Source organism: Thyridium curvatum, assembly GCF_004353045.1.
Source record: "Thyridium curvatum strain D216 chromosome Unknown NODE_64_length_252902_cov_84.359145, whole genome shotgun sequence".
Lineage (NCBI taxonomy): Eukaryota > Fungi > Ascomycota > Sordariomycetes > Thyridiales > Thyridiaceae > Thyridium > Thyridium curvatum.
In genome coordinates this window covers 63,580-88,372 of record NW_022156819.1, presented here as the reverse complement: position 1 = coordinate 88,372, position 24,793 = coordinate 63,580, and the positions used below count along the sequence as shown (strand labels likewise).

Below are 24,793 nucleotides of genomic sequence, written 5' to 3'. Positions count from 1 at the left end.
ACAGGCGGGGCATTCGATTACAAGTACAAACAGGCCTCTGTCTTGCTATGGCATCTTGCCGGGTGGCCTGCCCGTTGCCACAACAGCCATCACTGGTAATAATAGATCAAGCTCAGGGAATAAAGAGGCTGGAGTATGGGGAGGAGTAGCCAGTCAAGGTAGAGGCTTGCTTCGCAGAGAGCTCGCATCCATGCTCACATCCCGATCCATGAGACAGGCTCTTGTCTCAGATCGATAGGCCTCGTGCAACGCCAGTACTTCAGAATGCCAAGAAATCCGTCCGGAAGAAACGAGGACATTTTAAGACGATAGATTGCACTAGTTGTCCAAGAAACATCATGATCGTTCAGGGAGCGGCTGCCATCTACTGTCTTTGATATATCGGCGAGCAAACTTAGAGACAAAATCAGTGCAGCTATGTGATCGAGAGCGTAGATGTCGTTCGTGGAAATACATCCATGGATCCGAGACAGAAATCGTCAGTCATCGGTAGCGCCATAGCCGCAGACCGTTATCAATCTCGTGGTGCTGTTCGAGAAGCACTCCACCAGTCAAGTTTTCTCGGAAACGTTCACGACCCCCGGACGTTGGACCAGAGTCGTCCGACCACTGGGTCGGAGCGCAACCCCGTCGAGGAGAGGGCCACGACAGGAACGACAGGATCTAGAATCTGGTACCAAAAGGTGACGTACGTATTCTCCTTCGGGGATTTTTCTTGCATGCGTCACAGGCGAATCCACTTAAGAGCTGGAAGCTCGTCCATCCGAGATGACGGGGCAAATCACAGTCCTGGTGGGCGGCCCCATCACGAGGTCCCTGACTGCGTACATTTCACTCTGTTTCCTCTCACCTCAGCTAACCAACCCCCCCACGCTGAAGCAGGCTAGCAAGCATTGCCTAACCAGTCCAGAGACCAAACAAGGCACACATCAAGTCAGACCCAATCATGACCACCGAGACGGTGTGCGGGGGAAAAGGTAGGCCAGAGAGAGGCCCTGCTCCGGAAGTCCATCCACTAGCCCGGTATCGGGACCTAGGCCGTTGGCCCCCCGTCACCATCTGTGTTTAGTCAGTGCGGCCTTGGTCACCATCCTGAAGCTGCGAAGACTAGTCTCTGCGGTGGCGGCATGGATCCTTTGATTTCAAGGGTTGCGAGTGGAAGATAACAAACCCTCGAGCCCACGAATCGCAAGACCAGATTACTCCACGCTTGCAGGCGGTGATTATGAAGGAGCCTGCTGTATTTCAGGTTCTATGCAGTCACTCAAGTCTCCCAAGATGCCAAGAAGCTGTGAGTGGCGTCGAGGCAGAAGGAGTGTGTCTTCGAATACCACAGCAATTAACATGAGATTAGCTAGCGGAAATACACAGGCATCTAAGCCACGAAGAGAACTTCACCTCTCGCAAGGGAGGTCTTGCAACCCGTCAACAATCGCTGCTCATGAAAGGGTATCGGAAAACAGGCGTCCTGAGAAATTACTTCGCCGTAAAAAAACAACATTGAACCATTTTGACACACGAACAACCATTCCCTCCCGTATGGACCTTAACCATGTGGATTTCTCTTCCACTGATTACACACTCTCACAACACCCATTCGGCGGATGTTTTTTTATTTGCTCTTCTTGCCCTTGACGGTGGCATTCCGCGCCGCAAAGGCGGCCGAAATGTCCTGGGCGGCGACGTAGATCGCGTAGGCGGGGATGAAGACCCAGAGCATGTTGAAGAAGACCAGGTACACCCACATGTACATGAAGTTGCTGGTGTCGAGGTTCACGCTGCCGACGAGCCACTCGGGGCAGAAGGTCATGAAGCCTGTGTGCGAACGCGCGGTCAGCCCAAAAGCCCTCTCTCTACATTCACTCTTCCTCATACAGCAGAGCTCGCCGGCGTGTTCCAGCACGAGACAAGGGTCGCACTTACCACCGTAGAGCTCAGCAGTCGCCATGATGATCATCGTAATGTTGGCGCGCGGGTTCTTCTTGGCGATGTCGTAGCACACCCAGCAGGCGAGGGGGCCGACAATGAAGACGGTCAAGAGCTCCAGGCTGATGACGCCCTACATGTTCCCCAGACAAATCAGCATATCCCCATTCCCATTTCGCTTGTTCGAGACCATCACTTCAGCTCGGTGAGGAGCTTACCAGATCAGCACCAGCCCAGCGCTTGTCCGCCTTGGCGTACACCATCCACAGCTGCGCAAAGGGGTTGTCCCCGCCCGCCTGCGAGCCGTAGATGCGGTCCGCGTGGCCCAGGAAGGGCGGCGTCGTCATGTGGTATTTCCCGGTCTGGAGGTCCTTGAGGGTGACGTCGGCGGTGGGGATCCACGAGAAGAAGCAGTGGTAGAGGAAGCTGCCCTCGAGGAAGAAATGAATCAGCGCGTCAAAGGCGTGCCAGATGAACAGGAAGCGCAGCGGGCCCGACGTCGTGGGAGACAGGGCCTTGAGGGACACGCCGTACGCGACCGCGAGGATTGCGACCGTCGATGCCAGCGAGACGAGTGTCGTCTGGTCAAAAAGGTCGGGCGGGAGTGTCGACATGGTGGCGTTGGCGGCAGACATTTTCGAGACTTTGGCGCAAAGGAGCGTGAGGTAAGGAATGACAGGTTTCTCAGAAGTGGATGAACCAAGTTTGAGTCGGATTCCAATCTCGAAAGTGCCTTGCTTATTTGAGGATAAGCAGCCAGCCCCCTTTTCCTGGCCAATATCGGGCTGGGGTAGTCTGGTCAAGCCACTGTGGGGAAGTCCTAAAATGGCAACTTGTTTGGTGGGTCCGAGCGTAGGTAATTAAGCTGCCGTTGATTGACCCAAGACAGCCTCACAACAACATGCAATTTTTGACATTCCCATGTTGCGTTTCGAAAGCCACAGGTGCGATGTGGGGATGTGAGGGATCATGAGCTAGGTAGCTGCTCGGATTATCTCCCAGCCCAAAATTACTTTAGAAATCCAGAAAAGTGTGAGACATGCGATATCACATCGAGCGGCACATTTGTTTCGAGGCCAAAAACCTTCAATTCATCTAAGCTAGGATGAACTCAGTCTCCCATAGGGGGTATGATGAAAAACACCCGACTCCTGTCCTCCTCTGACGCAACGAGAAAACCAAAACGCCCTTCCAAACAAATACAGGCGTTCGTACCGACGCATCACACGCGGTGGGGTATTTCCGTCGTCAATTCGCAGTCCACTTAGTGGGTGGCAGCCTGCTTGTTGGCCTCGGCGGAAGCCTCGTGGCCGTGCTGCTGGGACTTGTCCTTCAGAGCATCGACGCCAGCCTCAGCGCTGCGAAGAAAGGATTAGTGAATGCCCACCAAACAGAAGTTGAAAACGGGATAAGTCAAGACATACCGGGTGCCGATGGAAGCGTTGGAGTCCTTGGCGGTCTCCTTGTTGGCCTCCTTGGAAGCTTGGCTGGTGGCGCCTAGTGCACATTGTCAGCACCTTGTCATCGAGGTGGCAGCAATACGAGACGGGGGAGACATACCCTGAACCTTGTCAGAGACGTAGTTGCCGGCCTGCTTGATGGTATCCATGGTGATTGATGTGTGTGTGGAAGTTGAACTTCGAGTGTTTGATTGCTTTGATTGTTTGAAGATGGGAGATCTGAAGATGTGTTTGATGATGGAAGAGAGGAAGAAGATCTGGAAGCGAGGGTGGGAAGAGGACGTCTTATATACAAGAAATCATCCCGACCTTGGGAGCTAGGCGGAGCTGTGCTAGGCGTGGAGGTGCCTTCCACGCGCAAGCAAGCAAATCATCCACGCTTGCAATTGCGGCAAGAGCCATTGTTTCCATCATGTGAAGAACAGCATTGCGTCATGGAAACTGGCCTTTGAAGGAAGGGACCTCACCGACCCCTCCTCCCATGACTGCCTCACAGCCACAAGCATACTTTCCGAAGTACATTATGCGGCTAACTGCCTGTTGCACCCCGCAAAGGTGCTTTGCTCAAGGGGGAGCTTGGAGCTTTCCTGGACGCGAGTACAGCATTATGACGTAAAACCGGGGAGGTCGAGCCGCGACTCCTCAGTGGTTGCCGTGTCTTGCGTGTCTGATTGATCAAAGATACAGGCACTATCTCTTTCACAGTCCACGGTGTCTCTCTCCCACGCGGCAGCAAATGAGGGAGCAAGAGCGAGTGCCACAAGAGGACTGACGCAAGATTGCGTAGGATGTTCATCAAGTGTGGCGTATGACCCGGTGTAAATGGTGGGGATACATGGAGCTACATCCAAGCAAGACAGCCTGACAGCCAAGTTACGGACGTGTGGCGACACCTCGTCCAGGATTTGGTACCTGGCTGTCACTACCACTCTGTTCCCAGGTGGTAGAGGTTTCACTGGCACGACTGGCAACCACGGGGCGCAAACAGCGCCACGAGCGCCTGGCCGCAGTAGAGCGGAACTTGCTCGTACGCACAGCATGCATGTACATAGGTACCTACCTAAATGTACATTGATTCTACGCTTTGCAGAGAACCAAGTGAATCTAGAACTCTGATGACGATGGAAGGGGGTCTACGCTTTAGCCGAAAGCGGAATGGTGGCGATCACATTGAAGAAGGTTCCAACGGTTCGGCGCAGGTTTGCATGTACAAGTAGAGGACTGTACGTACTTGTACAAGTAAAGTGACAGCGGGTCCGCCCTTTGCTCCGGTTGGTCAACCCGCAACACCTCCCCCTGTGCAGTGACGACACGACTTCTGTGCTATCAAGCAAAGCTCGACCACTTTCTGCTCAAAGCTGCTGTAAGCAACCACGAGAACGTACGTGCGTGCCCGTTTCCTAAGTGCAGGAATCAATCAATCCCATTGGCGACTACCGTATTCCATAGTCAGATGATCGCGCAAAAGGATACGTACTTCCTTCGACCGTGTGCACAGCCGGGCAGCTGCTCAATCCCGGCATATTCTCTTCAGGGGGCGCCTTGTTTGCTAGCCGGAGACAAAGGTCCGCGGTATTCCTTCTCATCGCTCGATCTCGATTGTGCGTCCTCACCAGGCGGTCAGCAATCATCTCCATCCCGGGGATTCGTTGTACATGATAGGATGTTGCAAGTCTGCCATCAGCTGCCATTCTACGACGATGACGTGCTCCAGCAAGAGCTTTGGAAGGTGGAGGGTCTCTTTCGATGAATACTTCGGGCCGCTCCTAGACCAGCGTCAGCACTATCAAGTACTTCGGTTTTGCATGTGACAACTGGCTCCTCTGAGCCTGGGTCCAAGAGCATCGTGATAATGATCAATGCACAGTCCGACCGAGCTTGCCGCCGTCAAACTGCAAAAACTACTAGACACCACGTGTGCGACTGCATGTCTCATGATTCCTTTAGTTTCACAAGAACAGGAATGGGATGGGTGCACCTTTACAGTTCCGATAAGTCTAGACGTATGGTTGTGTAATGACAGACGACCTGGATGCGATCACGAAGGGCACTGCCCTCTTGCAATCTTGCCATGTCACTCAATAAATGGAGTGTGCCTGAGAAGCAATGGACTTGTCAACTGCCTAGCCAAGCATTGATCAGGGGGCGGTGTATGCTTGGTGATTGCTACAGAGCAATGTTTGATTCAGTAGTGTCCGACTTGTCCATCCATGGTGAGAGCTCCGCAAGCACCATCAGATTTGAGACGGCCCAGTGGGCCGCAGACCTTGATGCGATATTCCATTGTCGATCGAGCCCCTGGCTTGTGTTGACTCAATCTCGAGATACATAGGTACATAAGCTGGCGGCTCCAAAGTGTGGAGGTTTGGCTTTGCTCTAGAGCCCCTACATGTACCGATCTCAGAGCCTCGTCCCTGATATCGTGAAGCAGACGCTCCTTCCCTCGGGTATCTCAGCCAACACCCAGCACCGCACCTGCAACCCGCCCCCATCACTGCCTTCCAGGTTCTTATACCATATCGTCGTGCCCTTCTGTCACAAGCAGAGGAAATAGCCTCGATGTGGTGTAGTGTGAGTACCTGCCGGCTCCCGTGTAAAACATCCCTCGCTAACCCCCCCTTCCAGGGTCAACATCCTGGATTCTCACAAGGAATCTTCCAGGGCCCGGAGTTCGATTCTCCGCATCGAGGACCCGTCGTTTCTTTTTTATGCAATGAACACACAAGTTATTGTTAATCTTCTTCTTTTTGGTCCTCGAGAAGAGGACCAGAAAGCTGAGGAGGTGCTGGAAAATCTCTCCTTTTCCTTTCGTCCTTGTCAGGCCCCAAGTCCACCACCACTCCCGGCACTGAAAAGCCGGCCGGCGTCTCTGTTTCTGTCTCCTTTTTGCCTCCGAGTGTTGTTCATCCTGATGCTACACCTGTGGTGGTCCGCATGGGGTTCTGGAGTTTGATAGCACAAGACCAGCATTCCACGGGGCGCCTACCTTCGTACGATGACATAGCGGTCAGAGGTGCAACACAAGATCCCAGCCCTCGGAATTGCTTCTGCAAGGACGCCATTGTGGCCCAAGAGCCGACGTGAAAGTAGACAAGGGACTGGTGGGGATTTCTTAAGAACGAAATATCAATCATACTGTGTGGTCTAGGAAAGGAGAGTCTCCTGCCCGGGATGACCATCCGAATCTAGACAGCAGAATCAGCGGCCTCCAGTGACAATAAGTGACAGGAGGATGCAACCTCCGGCAGTAGTTCAAAGTCCAAGTTTGACAATGATAAATGAAGAAAATCCAGCTAGATATTGAATTAAATTGTGGTATTGGATAGCTATGTCGCCAGCAATGGTGATCATAAGGATCAAAATCGAACCGCTTATCGTCGCAGTCACGCATAATGCATATCATACAACAAGGCTCATCAGGCGGGCCTGATGGGTGGCTGGTTCCGCAGAGCGAGCCCCTTAGGTCATCGTATCCCTCTTCTGGGGAATCAAAAATCACTTAGACTTGCCCGCCGTCACGTCGGCGAACTTCTTATTCGCCTTGGCGAGCTTGTCCTTGGCCGCGCTGTCCAGCAGGCGGTACCACTCCTTCAGGGTCTCCGCATAGCCAGCCTCGGCATCGATGTCCTCCACCGGCGGGCCGTTGATCTGCGGCTCGCCGGACCCTTCCTGCTCGAACACGGCGTACCCGGACGCCTCGTCGCTCCGCAGGCCAAAGTCCTTGCCCGTCAGCGCCACCACCTGGAACCCGCGCAGCAGCACGCCATCGCCGGGCTTCACGGCGGGCAGAGAATCCTTGTGGGCGCGGTACACCTGCACCTCGACGACGTGGAGGGGCGCCGTGGAGGGGTCGGTGACGTTGAAGGAGAGCGCGTACTGTCGCGTCTTCAGACGCGTGGCTTCCGAAGACGCCGTCGTAGCGATGGCGAGCACGTCGAGCTTGCGGTTGAGGTGCGACTTGAGTGTCTTGAGCGCCACGCACTCCGGCAGGTCGGACCGCAGGCGTTTAGCCAGCTCAAGCTTGAGGGATGCCGCAGAGGCTGTGCTTGTTTTCGCTGCGGCTGCGGCTGCGGGTGGTGCTGGCGGATGGTGAGTCTTGCGAGAAGGGGATTGAAGTGCTGCTCTGGCCAGCTGGACGCTGGCATCCTGCAGCTCGGGGGTGGCGCTCTGCTGAACACTTCTAGAACGGGCTCTCGTAGTGACCGTTGGGCTTTCAGGTTCTTGGTGGCGTTTACCCCTTCGCGCAGCCCTTGCGAGTTGGATGCTGGGGTCAATTGGAGCAGGCTTGGCTTTCGTTCTGGTAGTTGACTTGGCTGGTGGCGGCTCCTTAGTGTCCTTAGTCCTACTACGTGTATGGACCGCCGGCCCTTCAGCGGCTGAGGGCTCCGCAGGCTCTTCATCTCTCTTAGAGTCGTCTTGCAGCTTGACAGAGTCTTCTTGGTGATCTCTCCCCGGCTGCGAGGCATCGGGTGGTACCGCTCCTTGCTCGTCGTCTTCTTGGCCCGGCTTGACGGCCTCTTCCACCGGTTCAACAACCTGCTCCTTCTCGACGAGGGCAGGAGTGACCTCGATGGTATCTTTGCTAGCTTGAGTGGCTTGCGGTTGGTCTCCCTCATCTCCTATATTGGACTCTTTGGCTTTCGGGATGGGAGACGACGCTGTAGGTTCTTCCGATATGACCTCTGCCGGCGGGACTTGTGGCTCCTCAGAGACCAGATCAACCATAGGTGCATCTTCCTCTTGGTCGCCAGTTTCCGGCTGCATAGAGAATAGCTCGACCTCTTCCGGCTCCTTCTCAGACAGCTCCGACTGGGGAAGAGCGGTCGAGCGAGGAGCAGGGCTGGGCTCGTGCTCATCGATCTCTTCATCAACCAGCATGTCGCTTTCATGACGTGAAGTAGGCCCTTCTTTCTGCTGGGTTTCACGAGGCGTAGGCAACTGATCTTCCTGCAACTGCGACGAAGGTAGTGGCGATGACAACATCAAGGGTTGGTCTCCAAAGACCTGAGACTTGATCTGCTGACTCAGAGGGGGCGAGGATGGGGCGATGTTCCCTTTATCGATATTCTCATGCCGACTGACGTCGCCCATAGCAGTGGAGTCTGTTGTGAGCACTTGCGGCTCAAGTCTTGACACCGGCGATTTCCTTGTCTCGATAATGGTTTCGACAATCTCCGTGGAGTCCATATCCGCATTGGACGTGGCTATAGTAGTCGACGTGGTTTTCGCGACTGTCGTTGTCTCCGTGTCTACTTCTTGAGTAATCTGCACAGTTTCGCTAATTTCGATTCGTTGCTCTCCGACCTCTTCTTCGATCACTTCAGGTTCCTCCACGTCAACGGGCTGGGGGTTGAGCGGTCTGTCCATTTCGACATCGTCGGCTTCGTCATCACTGTTTTCTTCCTCGGGCTCCTCGTCACTTTCGCCAAGCGCATCTGCATCTGCGTCCTCCTCATAATCTTCTTCGTTGTCGTCCGACTGTACCCCGTAGGACGGCGATCCAGCACTCTCGACCTCGTCAGAAGGCTGTTGAGCAGCCGTAGTCATGATCGAGCCGGCTGCTGCAAATGGCTGGCCGAATGTGTGGGCAGGTATATCGTGCCTGGCATGCCCCCCCTCATCTTCAAGAACACCTTCACTAGCTTGCTCAACTCGCGGGGCCTGAGCTGTTTGCTGCGAGAAGGCTGAAGGCATTGCCTTGGCGGCATGCTGTGGCGGCGGCTGATCTTCATCTTCCGAATCAGAGATCAAGTCGATAACGACGGGCGGTCCAGGCGGTGCAGCAGGAGATTGCGCAGCACCATGCTGCTGCTCTTCGTCATCGCTTTCGTAGTCCTCTTCCCCCTCATCTTCATCGTAGCTTCCCTCCTCATCATCCGGGCTCAGCATCTCTCCTTCAGGATACTCTCCACCTTCTTCGTCATCGTATTGTTCGAAGCCGTCTTCATCATCATCCACATCCGCGTAGTTGCGCATGTCATAGTCATCGCCGGCGTCGTCTGGCTCTTCTTCATTGTGATCGACAGCGTCATCGTCTTCTGAGTCTTCTTCATCGTCCTCTTCTGGGCGATCGACCATACCAATCATGCGCTCTTCAGCCTCATTCTGATACCGACGCGCGTTGTATCCATAGTCGTCGACCTCGCGGGGTAATGTTTGTCTTGTAGGCGACCGCGAGGCTGTATCTACTTCACTCGCCACGGCTGTTGGCTCGGGAGGCAAGGCTAGGTCTACATGACCTTCTGCATGCTGCGCATCGAGGGTTTCTGACGTGATGGGCCATACCATCCCTTCCCCGTGGACCTCGGCATCGTTGGCTGGCGGTGCCGGGAGGGCCGATTGTTGCGCAATCAAGGCGCTGGCTGCTTCTCGCTCCTCAAATCCAAATTCAGCGTGTTGTATTGAAGCATTTCCAGACCCTAGGTGCTCCTCTGGGTAATGCTCATGCGTGTCAAGTGGAGCATGAAGAAGATTGGAGATGGCGTGAGGAGTAGGCTCCATGGAAGCAATTGGCTGCGCAAAACCGAATCGGACCTGGTCGCTGATAGGGATCTGATTCTCTCCAAAGCTAGCAGCACTGTTCGCTGTTGGAAATTGATTCAAGCTGCCAAAGGCATCGCCACTTGGCATGAATGAGCCAAATAAAGCAGAACCGAAAGGCTCGCTACTAGTGGTCAAGCCCTCGGCTTGCGGAGGCTCTTGTGTTGGTATGTCAACTGCCATTGGCGATGTGGTAGTGCCGTTCACAGTAGTCGGCGGTAATGGCAAAGACACATCCGGCTCAGCAGGGTGAGCAGAGTGCGTTTGTTCCACCGGGTGAGGGGTTTCAATGCGAGGCGAAGCGACAGGTATGTCGAGCTCGACGGTCTGGCATCCCTCGTCGGTCATCTGTGTCCGGGGAGGAGAAGATAGAGCAGTGGCCCGAGCGATCTCCTCCGATTCTGACGCCTGTTCCTCCTCAGGTTCAGGACTTGGTGAATGACTGGCATATCTCCAGGCGCTACTGTCGCGGCCAAAGCGTGTCCGCTTGCGCCCTTTCCCCTTGACTCCGCCATCGTCCTCGAATATGTCGAAGCCAGACTCAAACAATGACCCATATGACACCCTGGCTCGTTTGATGAAAGCAGGGGACGAAAACTCCTCCGGCTCGTCGTTCGCAACCACTCGTTGTATAGCAGGTCGAGGTGGCGCCGGAGGCGTTATCTCGCGTTCGACAGGGTCGGGTATCGCGGGGAGTGTTGGCTCGGGATTGTCGATGGGGGTGGGCTCATCGATGTTGACATATTTCACACCTTGCTCCTCCTCACCACTCTTGACCTCCAGCAGCAGCTTCCCAGTGAATTTCAGCTGCCACTCAATACGAGAGCCGGGCTGCCGAGCAGTGGACTGATCCTTTGCCCACGCAACCCCATCCAAGCTCAGGGCAAGCTGATCGCCTCCGCCGAGGTTGCATGCAGCAGCGGCCTTTGCGCTTGGGCCTTGTAGCTCGACGCGGACTTGGCCTTTGGTGCGCCGAAGACGCACGTCGGGCTCGGCAAGAAGGAAGGCCAAGGTCTGCTTCAACGAATTGTACGGCCAGGTAATGGTGACCTCGCCTCGGACAACACGAGATGCCGGCGCCGGTAGATCGGGACTGAGCTGCGCTATTGGGGTTTGTTGCGCGGTGGCAAGGATCTGAGCCGGGGCTGATTTGTCGGTGGCCGGCATTTTGAGTTTCGCTGGGGGAGGCGCGAGAGCCTCAGAAACACGTTATGAAGCTATCATGAATTGCAGCAGGACGATGCGCGTCTTCCGCAATGCGCCCTGCAAGTCGTGTGGCAATGAGTGTGTCGAAAGAGAAGAGCAGCCGAGGACAAGAAGAACTGAGTGTGAGGCCTTTTGTTATTTGTGTTTGGCAAAAAGGTGAGTTGTTGGTGAGGTCGCAACACGGTCATCCACAGGTCATGAATGTTTGCTTGACGCGCGAGTCGCCTTACTTTGATTGATTGATGAAGGTGGGCAGCTGTCGCCAGCTCTAAAAGGTTAGGGACCCACTTGGAGGATGCACCTCCCACCCCACAGCAGGTCGATTCTGGAAGGCGGTGAATCGTGCTAAGTGGCAGAATTGTGGAAGTGATAGTTATCTTATCGCTCAGAAAGGGACTTCCCGATGGTCATGCAGCTCATGCTCAATGTTCTCGGAGGAAGCCGGTGCCGTCGCGCAATCTGGTGATTGGATAACACCACACTTAAGAACAGAGACTTGCTCACTCATGGGAGATGCTTAGATTCGGGCCATTATTACCTTGTCACTGCCCTCTTGATGAGAAGTTTATATGCCAACCAACGAAGGCATATCCATTACGTGTACAATGGGGTCGGTCGAGCCTCAAAGCTTCAATGTCAAGCGCGTCGCCGTGATCGGCGCTGGCCCTTGCGGCCTCTCTGCCGCCAAATATCTCGTCGCTCAGGGCGCCTTTGACAAGATCGTCATCTTTGAGAAGCAGAGCGAGGTTGCTGGTGTTTGGCTGTACAGTGACCGGCCGACGGAAACTCTGCACATCCCTCAAGAGAACGCCTTCTGCCCTCCCGACCCCCCGATCACGTCCAACCCTCCTGGAGAGCCCCCAGTCTTCCCGACGCCCATGTACGGCCTGCTGCACACGAACATCCCCAAGCGGTTGATGCAGTTTCAAGACCAAGATTTTGAGAAAGACTCACTCATCTTCCCGGCCAGAGAGGATGTGGAGGCTTACCTGATCAAGTACTCACAGGATGTACGCCACCTGATCAGGTTCTCTACCCAAGTCAATGATGTGCTCCTCCAGAATGTGGATGCGGCAGACCAGTGGGAAGTGTTCTCAGAATCACTTGTATCGGGGGAGAGAACCACCGAGACCTTTGATGCTGTCGTTGTAGCATCTGGCCACTACTCCGTCCCATTCCTGCCCAATGTGAAGAACATTAGGGAGTTTAGCAAGGCGCACCCCAGCGTCATCACTCACGCCAAATTGTACCGGCATCCGGAGCAATACAGAGATCAAAAGGTGGTAGTTGTTGGCAATGCGGCTTCTGGTCTGGATATTGCTACCCAGATCAGTCGATTAGCTGCGAAACCGACACTGCTCTCGGCCCGTCATCCCACCCCCCCAGAGAATCTGGCTCATTCTGGCTGCGAGGAAGTCCCAGTCATCGAGGAGTTCCTGGTCGCGGAGAGGGGCGTTCGTTTCTCTGACGGTAGGATAGAGCGGGATCTAGACGCTGTCATCTACTGCACCGGCTATCTCTACACACTGCCCTTCCTGGAAAACTTGAAGCCGCAACCGGTGACCACCGGTCGCAGGATACATGGCATTTACAAAGACCTCATCCATATCGAGCATCCTACACTGGCATTCCCTGGACTCCCGATGAAGGTTGTGCCCCTCCCGTTCTCGGAGAGCCAAGCGGCCATCTTTTCACGGGTCTGGGCCAACGAACTCCAACTACCACCTGCAGACGAGATGAGACGGTGGGAGGAGGATGCAGTCAGTAGTAGGAAGGAGGGACCTCATGTTTATCCCAAGGGCGGCGATGCCGACTATATCAACGAGACACACGCCTGGCTGAAGAGAGCCTCCAGCAAAGGAAAAGAGCCACCCCTGTGGGATGAAGAGCTCTGCTGGGAGCGGACCATCTATGCTGAGGCAAAGTTGAAATTTGAGCAGACTGGCAGGACTGCCATGTCCCTGGGAGAACTCGGATTTCATTACACCCCATCAGCAAAAGACGAAGAGTCGAAAGAGATTTTGTAGGCTGCATTTCTCAAGCAGAGCTCAAGGTGACAACTCGACTCATCAATGACCACCCTGTAACAAATCCTGGCGATAGACCTGGGCTTTTTATATATCAAGATATGGGATCAGAGACCTCACAAGCGATGAAGTAGAATAAAAAACTCGCCGGATTACCACTCTGGCACCCCCCTCCTTTGTATGGTTATCGCAGTTGTTGCCTGAGAGTTGCGCTATCTTGCATGGGTTTGTTGACAGACCAATGGTGCACACTATTGACGCTATGAACTTCCTTATCTGTATTGGGCGCGCACCCCGTCACATCACCGACCGACCGACCCATTTCTTCACATTTGTAAGCCACCCCCAGAAAAGCAGACCAGCAATCTGGGCCTAAACCCAGGTAAGGATGGGGTAAGTGGAACATATCACATAGATAATGCATTCGAGATGTTCATCCATGCATCATCATCGGTGAAGAAGGCCAGGATAGAGAATCATTGACCAGGAATATACCGTGTTATTGCCTCTCTCGGTCGGGGGGATTACCGTTGATATCACCAGGCTGTAGCCTCCACTTACTCTGCTTGATCATGGCTTCATCGACCACAGATGGCCCAAAGGCCAGGGACGGCTCGGCCGATAAGCCTCTCCCGCTTGATATGAGCCACCACTTCTCGGAGACGACCAAGAATCGTCTTCCCAGTAAGATCAAGGAGTACTACAAATACTTTCAGATCCCGGGCATCGGTAACCTTGCCGGCGGTATGTTTGCCCTTTGAAGCACCATCATGGGAAACTCCCCATCCCATCAAAAGTCCCAATGCATCCCCAATCACAGGCAACTGACCAACGTCCACAGGCCTTCCCAACGTCCAATTCTTCCCCTTTGACACCCTAGAGGCCCAGACCGCCAAGCCGCAGCGATGGACGCCCACGCCGAACCAGCCCGGCGACGGCGAGCTGGTCGACAGGATGAGCTCGGCCAAACTGTCCTCCTCCTCCTCGTCCTCCTACGGCGACCCCGCGGCGGCGGCCTCGCACATCACCGTGCCCAAGACGGCCGACGAGCCGGACCTGCTCAAGAAGATCGACCTCGCCACGGCGCTGCAGTACGGCCAGGCCCAGGGCTACCCGCCGCTGCTGTCCTGGATCCGCCAGTTCACGTGCGAGCACCTGCACCCCGACGTGCCCTACCGGGGCGGGCCCGACGTCACGCTGACCGTCGGCTCGACCGACGGCTTCGCCAAGGCCCTCGAGGTGTTTGTGGACCCGTGGAGCGCGGCCCGGGGCGACGACGCGCGCGCCCGGCCCGGCCTGGTCTGCGAGCCGTTCGTCTACAGCAACGTGCTCGCGCAGGCGCAGCCCAAGGGTGTCCAGGCCGTCGTCGTCGAGGCTGACGCGGACGGCATGCTCGCCTACGGCGACGGCGGCCTCGAGGACGTCCTCTCCAACTGGGACGAGAGCAAGGGCATGAGGCCGCATCTGATGTACACCGTGACGTAAGGAACTCCCTCAAGACAGCCCAGCCGAGCACCAATCTCGTTTCCAAACTGAACTGACACGCCCATTCCCTTCCTCGCAGCATGGGCCACAACCCGACGGGCATACTCCTCGGCATGAAGCGCCGCCAGGAGCTCTACGCCGTCTGCAGCAGGTACGACGTCATCATCGTCGAGGACGACCCGTACTGGTACCTGCAGTACCCCTCCGCCGCCGCCGAGGAGGCCCGCTCGCGTGGCCTCGCCTCCCCGCGCCGCGCCGAGCCCTCGGACTACAGGGCCGCCAAGTCCTCGGGCTACCCCTTCCTCGACTCCCTGACGCCGTCCTTCCTCGCCATCGACGTCGACGGCCGCGTCGTCCGCCTCGACACCTTCTCCAAGACGGTCGCCCCCGGTTGCCGCCTGGGCTGGGTGACGGCGCAGCCGGCGCTGATCGAGCGCTTCGTCCGCGTCTCCGAGTCCGGCACCCAGCAGCCCTCGGGCTTCGTCCAGTCCGTCATCAGCGAGCTCGTCATGGGCGGCCCCGGCGGCGGCCGTGGCAAGGACCGCGCCGCCCCCTTCGCGGGCTGGAAGACCGACGGCTGGGTCCGCTGGCTCGAGGGCCTGCGCGGCGAGTACGAGCGGCGCATGCAGCGCATGTGCCGCACCCTCGACGACGGCAGCGTGCAGCTCAAGCAGGGCACGCCCCTGCGCGCCTGCGACGCCGACTGGGGCGTCGTGACCAAGACGCGGCTGCTGAGCTTCGACTGGCCGCGCGCGGGCATGTTCGTCTGGGTGCGCGCGCACTTCGAGTCGCACCCGCTCTGGCGGCGGCCCGCGCGCGACGGCCGCCCCATCGACGGGCCGGCCCTGTCCACGGCGCTCATGATGTTCCTCATCCGCAAGCCCTGGCTCGTGCTCGTGACGCCCGGGTCCATGTTCAGCGCCACGGACGAGGTCCGCCGCGAGCGCGGCTGGGCGTACTACCGCCTCTGCTTCGCCGCCGAGAGCGACGCCAACGTCGACTCGTGCTCCAAGAGGTTCGTCGCCGGCGTGCACAAGTTCTGGAAGATCAAGAGCGTGGAGGAGCTCGAGGATCTACTCGGCGACGCGCCCGATGCCGCCAGCGTACTGCCTGAGCCCGAGGACGGGGAGCAAGTCTTGGGCAATCTAGGAACTTTCCTAGGTTGCTGAATGAACACAATCAGGGAAAAGAGACGGGCACGGGCGTAGTGGGAACTGCAAAGACTGCGGCAACCATTTGGATGCAGCTGGTATAGGAAACCGGGACAATTGCGAGCACTTACGCAGATCTCATCATTTTCTATTACTAGGAGTTTCGAAGTAGTGTAAACGAAAATAATGATATGGACAAAAAAATGACAAGTCAACCCGCGCGGGCGCTGCCGTTCTTATGAGGTCTGGCAGGTAAGATGCTTACTTAGACTTGCCACACCAGTGACGAGCTGGAATTACGCAACCCGCTGTTATTCCTGAGTGGTCCTAGGTACGCTCATTATATCTCGTAGGAAAACCTGTTGCATCCTGTTGGAACAGACGCTGCCTTCTTGGGAAATTAGATCCCTATAATCTAAAACCCTAGTTCTAACAAACAAAATCATCGGGTCGGAGAAACACTGAAGGTGTTCCTACGGCTTCCGAGGAGGCGATTTAGGTACTAGAAATGGTGGCACAAATGTGTGATGGCTTACTGAGACAACATGCCGTGAAGCTCAAGAGATGGGTTATGTTACCGTATGTACAATCACTCCCGCTACGTTAACAAGTGAATGTGACAAGGGGAGTAGGCGCTTCATGGCAATCTTCGAGAGGGCATTGACCAAGCTTAGTGACTAGACAGGGTATATTTCACGATTGTTGTTCACGTCTGAGACCTCTAGCGATTTTGTGAAATGAAAATGTTTATCAATCACTTTCGTCGATGACGTGCCCTAGCACAGTCCAGAGTGTCCATTACGCCTAAACAGTCCATGCAATCCGTACCTCCTTCGACCGTAACCCCTTTTAGACCTCGTGCAGCAGCTCCTTCCACGGCTGAGGAACGTCCTTGGGCTTCTCGTTGTTGATCTTCTGCTGGCCAATCTTCTCCTTGTTGAAGGTGGCAGCGTAGGGGTTGAGGCGCAGAAGAACCTGCTTGTTGCGCAGGGGGTTCTTCTTCTGGACGGCGCCGCGCTTGGTGCGGGCCTCGCCCTTGGGCGCGCGCAGAACGCTCTGGATTTCAGAGGAGTTGATGAGACGGCCAAGGTCGGCCTGGGAGACAAGGTTGGACGGCAGGAGGAAGTCCTTCTTGAGCGTCGAGGGCTTGGTGGTGGTGCCGTAGACAGTGTCGAGGGCCTTGAAAGCACCAGAGGTCCAGACGATGAAGCGGCCCAGGTGGCCACCGGGGGCGAGCTGCAGGAGGTTGAGGGAGTAGACGGAGCAGGTCTCAACGCCGGGGATGTTGCGGAAACCAGTGACGAGCTCCTTGCCATCGACCTCGGGGTCGTAAATGACGAGGGGACCGCGGCGCTGGCGGTAACGACGGCCACGGAGCTTGCCCTTACCGGCACGGACCTTGCGAGACTTCTTGACCTTCTCGAGCTCGGCACCGGCGCCAACAGCCTTGAGCAGGCCAATGGCAGCAGAGGTTTTGGCGTAGGCAGCGTTGCTGAAAGCAGCAGAGTCGACGACCAGGGGAACCTCGGCGACGTTGGAGATCTTGTGGCCACGGGCCATCAGGAGGGGGGTGACGGCGGAGGCAGCAACAGCAGAGGCAGTAGCGAAGCGCCTAGATGGACAGTCAGCATCGAGTTTCTCTCCCTCGTGTCTCCTCTTAACGTCGGTTTCATGGCAAAACTCACTTCTGGCCCTGGTTGATCTTGATGTGCCACTTGCGCCAGACCTTGGTGGGAGCGAACATGCGACCGGAACGGCACATGTTACCGAAAGCAGCCTGACCAGCACGGTGGGTACCACCACCAGAAACACGGGGGATACGGGCAACAGCACGACCTGTAGACGTCCAGGATTAGTATATGTTGTTTCCCAAGAATTTCAATCCAACGGCCTCCGAGTCAACTCCTCGAGATGCGTATATGCTGAAGCCCATCTGCATGCTCTTTCCTTGGTGAAATTGGTCCTGTAGCCCATTCTGATTTGTGCCCGTCGTCCCTCCTCTTGTACGCAATCCCAAATTCGTGACCTCGGTATCTCGACTCGACACAATCGGGGTAGTACTGACCAGTTCCCCAAGACTCGGCAGAGGTCTGGTGACCAGCCTTCTCGCTGACGGCGTACGGCTGGCGCTTGTTCTTGGCCATGCCGGTGTGAACCTGCTGGACGATATCCGGGCGGATAGGGCTCAAGAAGACAGCCGGGATGGCGTGGGTGTTGCCGGTGGCAGCGCCATCGGCGCCGATGATGGTGACGGTCGGACGGGAGGCCATTGTATCGAGATTAAAGTCGGAATCTGTGAATCAGTGGAAGGTTAGTATCCTGGCCGGCGAGTCCAACTCGATATAATGGCAGGTTGAGAGGCTGGAAAGGGCGTACCTCGTCGGTCGTTGGGCGGCTCCTACAAATTTGTTTGTCGATGCGAAATTTCCACCTTCAAAATGCCTGCACTGGGAATTTCTCTTTTTTTCGTTTGTTCCGTGGGGTGGATGGACCCTAAGCGAGACTAGGCTCAAGGGAGGAAAGTGTGAAAGAGAATCCACGTGACCTGTTCAAAACCTCGAGGATTGGTGGTCCGTGCCTTCAGAACAGGGGAATCGCGATTAATTGTGGGGATCTCGTCTTCCTAGGCTCTCCTTACTTGCATACTCTACGCTCATCTCACAAAAGATCAAGCTCTGTCAGGTACACCTAACGATGATGACTTTATTACACACGTATCAACCGGGACAGACGCTCAGCTTCCAGGCAACTGGATAACTTTCAACTCATCTCATGCTTACACCGTTGCTCATCGATTCCCGCTCAGCTGCTGCGGCCAGTTCCCAGGACACGCCCCCGTGCAGGCCAGCCCCATCGTCGCCTGGTTCTGGATGTTGGAGCACAGCACCTTGGCCTGCCCGCCGCCCGCCAGCGGCCGGATGTCGACGCCCTCGAAGCGGAAGTTCCTGCACGGCGCCGCGGCGGAGCAGTGCATGCCCGCCGCGACGTTGTAGCGGCTCGTGCCCGTGACGTTGTACCAGCCGACGTCCTCGATCGCCAGGCGCGACCCGTCGCAGCCGCTGCCCGAGTAGGTGCAGGGCGTGACGTAGATGGGCTGGTTGACGTTGTCGCACGCGACGTTGCGGAAGGTGACGTTGCGCACGTGGCCCGCGCCCGGATAGGTCTTGATCCAGGCGGCGTTGGACGAGTGGTGGCAGGATATGTCCTCGAAGACGATGTCGTCGACGTAGTCGGGCTGGCCCGCGTTGGAGCCGATGGAGCCGACGCACGCGCAGCCGGACTCGTAGCAGGTCACGTTCTGGACGTGGACGTTCGTGCTGTTGCCCTTGATCGAGATGCAGTCCTTTTTGAGATGTCATCATGCTGTCAAAGTTTGCAAAGGGCACTCTCTAGAATGCTATTACTCACGTCGCCGCACGTCACCACCCAGTTCTTGATAAAGATGTCCCTCGAGTTCCAAGAGTCGAACCCGTCCGTGTTGACGGCCGAGTTGGAGTTGCTGCTCGTCGTGTTCATGTCGAGGTTGGTCATGGTCACGTTGCGGCTGTGCGCCACAAAGGTGTGCCAGAACTGGCTCTGCCGCCAGGTGATGCCGTCGATGGCGACGTTGGTCCCGCGCCACACCGTCAGGCTGATCGGCCGCCCGTTCATGTTGCTCCCGCTGCGGTTCCGGTCGATCCACACCTGCCCGTTGCCGTTGAACAGCGCCCGCCCGTGGCCCCGCACCGTCACGTTGGTCCCGCCCAGCAGCCAGGCCGTCGACCGCCCCGCGTACGTGACCGGGAACGTCCGCCGGATCCAGTAGTCGAGGTTGTCGGCGCTCCACACAAACGTGCCGTAGATGTCGATCTCGCAGTTGCGCAGGTCCGTCGTGTTCATCACCTGCCGGATGTTGTACGTGCCCTCCTCGAACACGATGCTGCCTTCCTTGCCGCACTGCCGGAACGCCTCGAGGATCTGCGGCGTGTCGTCCGCCGCCGCCGCCAGCGCCGCCTCGGCTGCGCTGGTGTCGCGCTTGTCCTGCTGCTGCTTCTGCGCGATCATGTCCGTGAGCGCCACGTCGCTCGGGGCCTCGGGCCGGTGCGCGTACGCAAGCGCTTCCTTGCTGCCGGGCTCCGGCCGTGGATAGTGCTCCGGGCTACCGTTGGGTCCGGGAAGATAGCGGTCGCCTACCGGCGATCGCCGCTCCAGGTCGCCGCCCGACGAGCCTTCGTCGCGTCTCACGACCCTCGGCTTGGGACTGGCCGATAGTGGCGTGACTGTGCATGCCGTGCCGCGCTTCTCGATGGCTGCGAGGGCTGTCGACCCCAGGAGCACCACGATTCCGAGAGCCTTGGTGAGATACATACCGGGGGAAACCTTGTAGGCACAATAGCAAAGGTGCTAGGCTCCTTCGATGCTGCCCGGAAGTAAAACCGTTTCCCGCTGTTAGGGATAGACGGAGGCGTGATCAAGCCCTTATGATACGGTTTGATCTTGAGACCATGCTTTCCTCCCAGCGTCGGATCGTAGGTCTCAATGTTCATTTTTGCCGGATGTTGAATACAAACCTTGATGAGGGGGGCCTCTGAGCAAACACCTACTACCTAGCATTCACAAGCATTGCCAAGGTAAAGTCCCTATATTTCACCGTGAATGCTACTAGATGGAATCTTATTTGCCAAGCAGGCACTCGGGCGTTCTGTATGGTGGAAGATTTCTGGCTTCCGTGGGACCTACATATCAGCCGGACGCAAGGTCGCATTGTCAAGGAGAAAAGACCTTTGTGCAGACCCGGGGAAAACACATCAAGAAAGGGAGCGGGCGCCTCCATGATTCGGCAGTTGGCTAACCAATATTTTTATATAGCCGGTACTATGCCCTGTGTGAAGCCTACGCCATAATCATAATACGACGCCTTGTCCATGCCGAGAGCCGTCCACCCGGAATCGCAATCCAAAAAAAAAAAAAACCCCTAGTTTGTTTAGTGATACATGCGGCGCTCTTGTGTAGCCATGATAAAACGTCCAGTCATGAATAAAGTCATCACTTCATGAGCTCCCAAACCGCCCGGGTCTATCATTCGCATCGTTTCCACTCCTCAAGGAGGCGCTTGACCTCTTTGCTCCGAGCGGAACTCGGGGGAGCCTTGTCCAATCTGTCCAGGCGCTTGAAGATGTCCATCTCCTTTGCTTCTCTCTCAAAGAACTTCCCTTCCAACAGCGACAAGTCATCCTTGCGATAGGCTCTCTTGAAGACGTCTCGCATCCTCGAGGAATAGAGCTTGCACTCGGCCTTGGGCAGGACCTGCGGCGCGGGGGTGAACTTGATCGCCCCGGGAGGGTAAGCGTACATTTCGGGGTAGATGACTTCGTGGTAGCATTCCTCGCACACGGTGAACCGGGGCATCGAAGTCAGTAGATACCACTTTCTGCTCTCAACCGGGTGGTCGCCAGGGCACTTGTGGGGTATCGCGATCTGCTTGAGCCTCTTTGCCAACTGCCCGACGTCGATCGTGGTCTTGGACTCGACCGCCTTGTCCGAAGCGGACTCGAGCACGTCAAAGTACTCCACAAACTTGTCCATCTGCGGGGTGAAATGGAGCGAGCATGATCGGTAGTCCGGGTCGGGGCCGGCCATGGGGCGCAGCACGCCGGTAAGGTTCGGGAACAACATCTCCACCGACTTGGTGCATCCAGGGCAGACCCTCAAGTCAGGCACAGGCTTATTCGTGCGGGGATCGATGACAGTATGCCAGGTAGTGCGATCGTTGAGGGGACATTGCGGGTACTTGGCCGTCACATCAGCAATGCCCTTGAGATAGCGTAGGTCTGGAACGTTGTATTTCTTAGTCATGAGCCATGCAATCCGATACCACAGAGAGGTCCCCAGATCACACGCTATCGGCTTGTCGACAGCCCGGAACGGCGCCGGAACTAGTTGGTGCTGATACGGAGTGGAAACGAATACAGCATGATAGCAAGTGGGACAGACATTGAAGCTGTCGCAACGCGAGATAGTAAGCCAATCGTGTCGACCGGCCTCGGGAGCCATCCTGGGACATGTTGGCATATCAGCCACATTGCCCTCGTGGACATCTTCGGAGTATCGTCTGTAGGAGACGATCGGCTTGTCCAGAGATACACCGCTGTCTAGAGGGTTGAATGCAGGAGGTTGCCAGGGAATTTTGCTTGAATCTTTATCCCCGGAGCCTTGGCGCGAGTGCGCGGGCGGCGGCATCGGCGAGTGCCTCCTCTCAATAGGAGACTCGGGGAAACTGGGCAGTACGGCAGGAGCTGCCATAGCAATCGCGGCAGCACCCGCAGCAGCAGCGCCGGCATTGAAGCTTGGTGCGCGGGATCTAGGCTTTGGATGCCCGTCGCCCGAACCCCGCGACCCATTGCGAGATGAAGAAGATGCAGACGAGAACGGAGATACCGGCCTTGGTTCATGCTTCTCCTTGGAAGGAGTCGAGAACGTGACCGAGCTCCTTGGGTTTGGCATCTCAGGGAAGTAGCTTTGTGACACTCGGGGCGACGCCAGAGGTGTAGTTTGCCGCGATGACAGAGTGCCTGATCTGGGTCTCATCGGCGGCAGAGCGGACTCCGGGCTCAACAGGTAATTGCGATCATCCTGGTTGAGGAAAGAAGTTCCCCTATCACGGTGTGGCCGGTGGATACTCAAGTCGTCGTCACTTGAGTCGTCGTAACTATTCCGGGTCGTGTTCGGGCTCCTTGAATGCCTCGAGTCTCGCCTTGAGGACTTGTCTCGATCTCCATAACTGCGGTGTGGTGGTGAAGACGCCCGGCGTTCGATTGGTGGAGGCGGGGAGCGTCTCGGGTCATAGGATGAGGACATCCCGCCATGGAGGCTGTTCCGGCTTGCACGCGGGCTCTCTGCCAGCTCATCCCGGCTGCGGCGTTTGACCGATGGTCTCCTGGAAACCTGTGGCACCTCAATTGCCGAGGTCGAGCGCCTGGGACCAAGAGGACCGGTGGACGGCGCCAGCCTTTCCCGCCGATCGTAGTCGTGACGGTTAGAAGACCGCCGATCCTCGGAGGTCACACGGTTGCCACGGTCAACGGATGTGCGGCTCTCATGAGGAGATCGACTGAAGTCCTGATACGCCCTATAGCGCCCGTTGGTCGAGTGTTTGATCACCGATGGGGAGAGAAACTTGTCAGCGGACTCATGGGTCTCGGAGGAGTCCCGTCTATCTCTCGGCGGCTGGTCGACATGAACCTCGGGTTTCTCCCGGCGCTCTCGGTGCGCACTGGATGGGCGGCTGGACTCCTGGAATTCTGTGTCTAGACGAGGTAGATCCAAGCGGCTTCTTCGTCGTTTGATCTCTGCTGGTGGAGGGATACCATTGTTGTCGTCAATCCGCGAGTTGCTCACTTTGCGGCCGGTATTGGCCGAGTAAGAACCGCCCGTGGGGGTCTGCTCGACCTCGGCGGCCGGAGCATCGCCGTCCGTCTGCAGGATCACGAAGCGTCTCTCGGGGTTGTTTTCGTGGACATTTTCGAATATGGGTTGCTGATCGATATCTCCAGGAAATTTGGCTTCCTCCTCTGGGAACGAGCTGGGCTTTGCGGTGGCACTGTACTCTCGCTCTAATGACGCCGTCTCATCTTCCACAATGGGGGGCCGGGAGCGTTTGGGAAAGTCGCAAGAGTCAAAGGCAAACGACCTGGGAACGTGCGGCCCAAGCTTGACACCTTGATTGGGGCGAATGGGAGGATTGTCGAAGCTGCTCGGCGACAAGCTATTAGACACCGGAACTCCCAGGTACTCGGGGTGGACGAGAAGAATAAGAAGGCAATGCTTACCGTTGCGGACTCTTTGCCCTCGACGTGGACCAATGTCCAGTTTTCAAGAGATCGTCAATGGCCTCCGGCATGGTGGGCGATTATTATTCAACAGAGCAATGAAAGCAGACAACAGGCCGCAAGATCAGGAAGATGGAGGCATGCTTCTCCGGGGAGGCGTCCAGCACACACGGATGCCTCAAATACGGGATGCTACGCAGCAGCCTGCCCTACAATTGCCTGGTTTTTCTTTTTTTTTGCCTTGACCTTGGCCTTCCGTGCTGTCTGGAATGAGTTGTATGAACTGAGCTGTGAGATTTTCACTGAGGGTGGCCGCGCGAGGTGTACTTGTAAGCAGCAGGGCGAGCTCGATGCATGGGAAGCGGGGCGGATGTAAGCAGACAAATGAGGCGGGGAATTTCCCTGGTGATCGACGTTGCCTGGGCAGACAGATCCGACGCCCGAGAAAGGACTGCTTGGCGTTTGTCAAAGAGAACTGGAACGCGGAACTTTTGGGGAAAGGCTCTCTCTTCGGAGATGTTACGGCTTTTATAGAGTACAGGCAAGCGGCGTGGGCGTGTCAAGGAGAGCGTGCGTGAACGAGTGAGAGGGCGAGAGGATGTGAGACCCGACTGACTCTTGCTTTGAATGAAAGGGCAGCAGCAGTGGAGCAGAGGAATCGGTAGCTCAGTGACACGGTGGAAGGACGACGGCGGATGGCAGATGGAGAGTGTGTCGTGTCTGGTGTTCTGATTGCACAGCCTGATCGATTCTCACGGGAGGTCTGGCCTGGCTTGGGCTCTTGGTCAAGGTAGATTTAGATGGGTCCCATGACATAGCGTACACAGGCGACAGCACAGTGTACGAGAGCGGAGGGGCGATTGGAGCAAAGTGGCGCAAGGGGTTTGCAGTGGTGGTTCTTTTTGGGGGTGGGAGAAAGAGAGAGAAAGATGTGAGAGATCATACAAAAGTCCAAGTCCAAGTAGTGGTGGGTGGGAGGAGTGGTGGGGGGGCGGAGACGGGCCTTGGGCGGCGGCGTGGACGGGCAGTCCCATGGAGGGCGCGGCTTAGAGCGGGCGGTCCCACTGGGCGGGACTGGTTGGGTAGCGTGGTAGCAGCATCTTTAGCGGCAATGTAGGTGATTCTACAAGTACAGCCGGTGCGCAGCTGGTTGGATCGGGTCCATCTTCTGCTCGGGTCTAGCTGCCAGC

At 56.5% G+C, this 24,793-nt stretch overlaps 8 protein-coding genes across 8 annotated transcripts; 2 read left to right on the top strand and 6 right to left on the bottom strand.

Moving 5' to 3' along the window:
* Positions 1-1,612: 1,612 nt before the first annotated feature.
* E0L32_009124 (uncharacterized protein) lies at positions 1,613-2,561 on the bottom strand (the record flags this gene model as incomplete). Its single annotated transcript, XM_031144054.1, has 3 exons — positions 1,613-1,815; positions 1,924-2,059; positions 2,145-2,561. The coding sequence occupies 3 exons, from the start codon at positions 2,559-2,561 to the stop codon at positions 1,613-1,615; spliced, it is 756 nt and encodes a 251-aa protein (XP_030991362.1).
* Positions 2,562-3,190: 629 nt separating this feature from the next.
* Positions 3,191-3,535, bottom strand: E0L32_009123 (uncharacterized protein; the record flags this gene model as incomplete). The annotated part of the gene is made up of 3 exons (XM_031144053.1): positions 3,191-3,284; positions 3,351-3,423; positions 3,487-3,535. 3 exons carry the CDS (start codon positions 3,533-3,535, stop codon positions 3,191-3,193), a joined length of 216 nt encoding a protein of 71 aa, XP_030991361.1.
* A 3,346-nt stretch (positions 3,536-6,881) lies between these two features.
* On the bottom strand, positions 6,882-11,093 carry E0L32_009122 (uncharacterized protein; the record flags this gene model as incomplete). The annotated part of the gene is made up of 1 exon (XM_031144052.1): positions 6,882-11,093. The coding sequence occupies one exon, from the start codon at positions 11,091-11,093 to the stop codon at positions 6,882-6,884; it is 4,212 nt and encodes a 1,403-aa protein (XP_030991360.1).
* Positions 11,094-11,737: 644 nt separating this feature from the next.
* Positions 11,738-13,159, top strand: E0L32_009121 (uncharacterized protein; the record flags this gene model as incomplete). The annotated part of the gene is made up of 1 exon (XM_031144051.1): positions 11,738-13,159. The coding sequence occupies one exon, from the start codon at positions 11,738-11,740 to the stop codon at positions 13,157-13,159; it is 1,422 nt and encodes a 473-aa protein (XP_030991359.1).
* A 572-nt stretch (positions 13,160-13,731) lies between these two features.
* Positions 13,732-15,813, top strand: E0L32_009120 (uncharacterized protein; the record flags this gene model as incomplete). The annotated part of the gene is made up of 3 exons (XM_031144050.1): positions 13,732-13,903; positions 14,001-14,640; positions 14,724-15,813. 3 exons carry the CDS (start codon positions 13,732-13,734, stop codon positions 15,811-15,813), a joined length of 1,902 nt encoding a protein of 633 aa, XP_030991358.1.
* Positions 15,814-16,644: 831 nt separating this feature from the next.
* E0L32_009119 (uncharacterized protein) lies at positions 16,645-18,065 on the bottom strand (the record flags this gene model as incomplete). Its single annotated transcript, XM_031144049.1, has 3 exons — positions 16,645-17,407; positions 17,481-17,631; positions 17,861-18,065. The coding sequence occupies 3 exons, from the start codon at positions 18,063-18,065 to the stop codon at positions 16,645-16,647; spliced, it is 1,119 nt and encodes a 372-aa protein (XP_030991357.1).
* A 518-nt stretch (positions 18,066-18,583) lies between these two features.
* Positions 18,584-20,142, bottom strand: E0L32_009118 (uncharacterized protein; the record flags this gene model as incomplete). Its single annotated transcript, XM_031144048.1, has 2 exons — positions 18,584-19,138; positions 19,204-20,142. The coding sequence occupies 2 exons, from the start codon at positions 20,140-20,142 to the stop codon at positions 18,584-18,586; spliced, it is 1,494 nt and encodes a 497-aa protein (XP_030991356.1).
* Positions 20,143-20,853: 711 nt separating this feature from the next.
* On the bottom strand, positions 20,854-23,674 carry E0L32_009117 (uncharacterized protein; the record flags this gene model as incomplete). The annotated part of the gene is made up of 2 exons (XM_031144047.1): positions 20,854-23,539; positions 23,604-23,674. 2 exons carry the CDS (start codon positions 23,672-23,674, stop codon positions 20,854-20,856), a joined length of 2,757 nt encoding a protein of 918 aa, XP_030991355.1.
* Between the last annotated feature and the right edge of the window lie 1,119 nt (positions 23,675-24,793).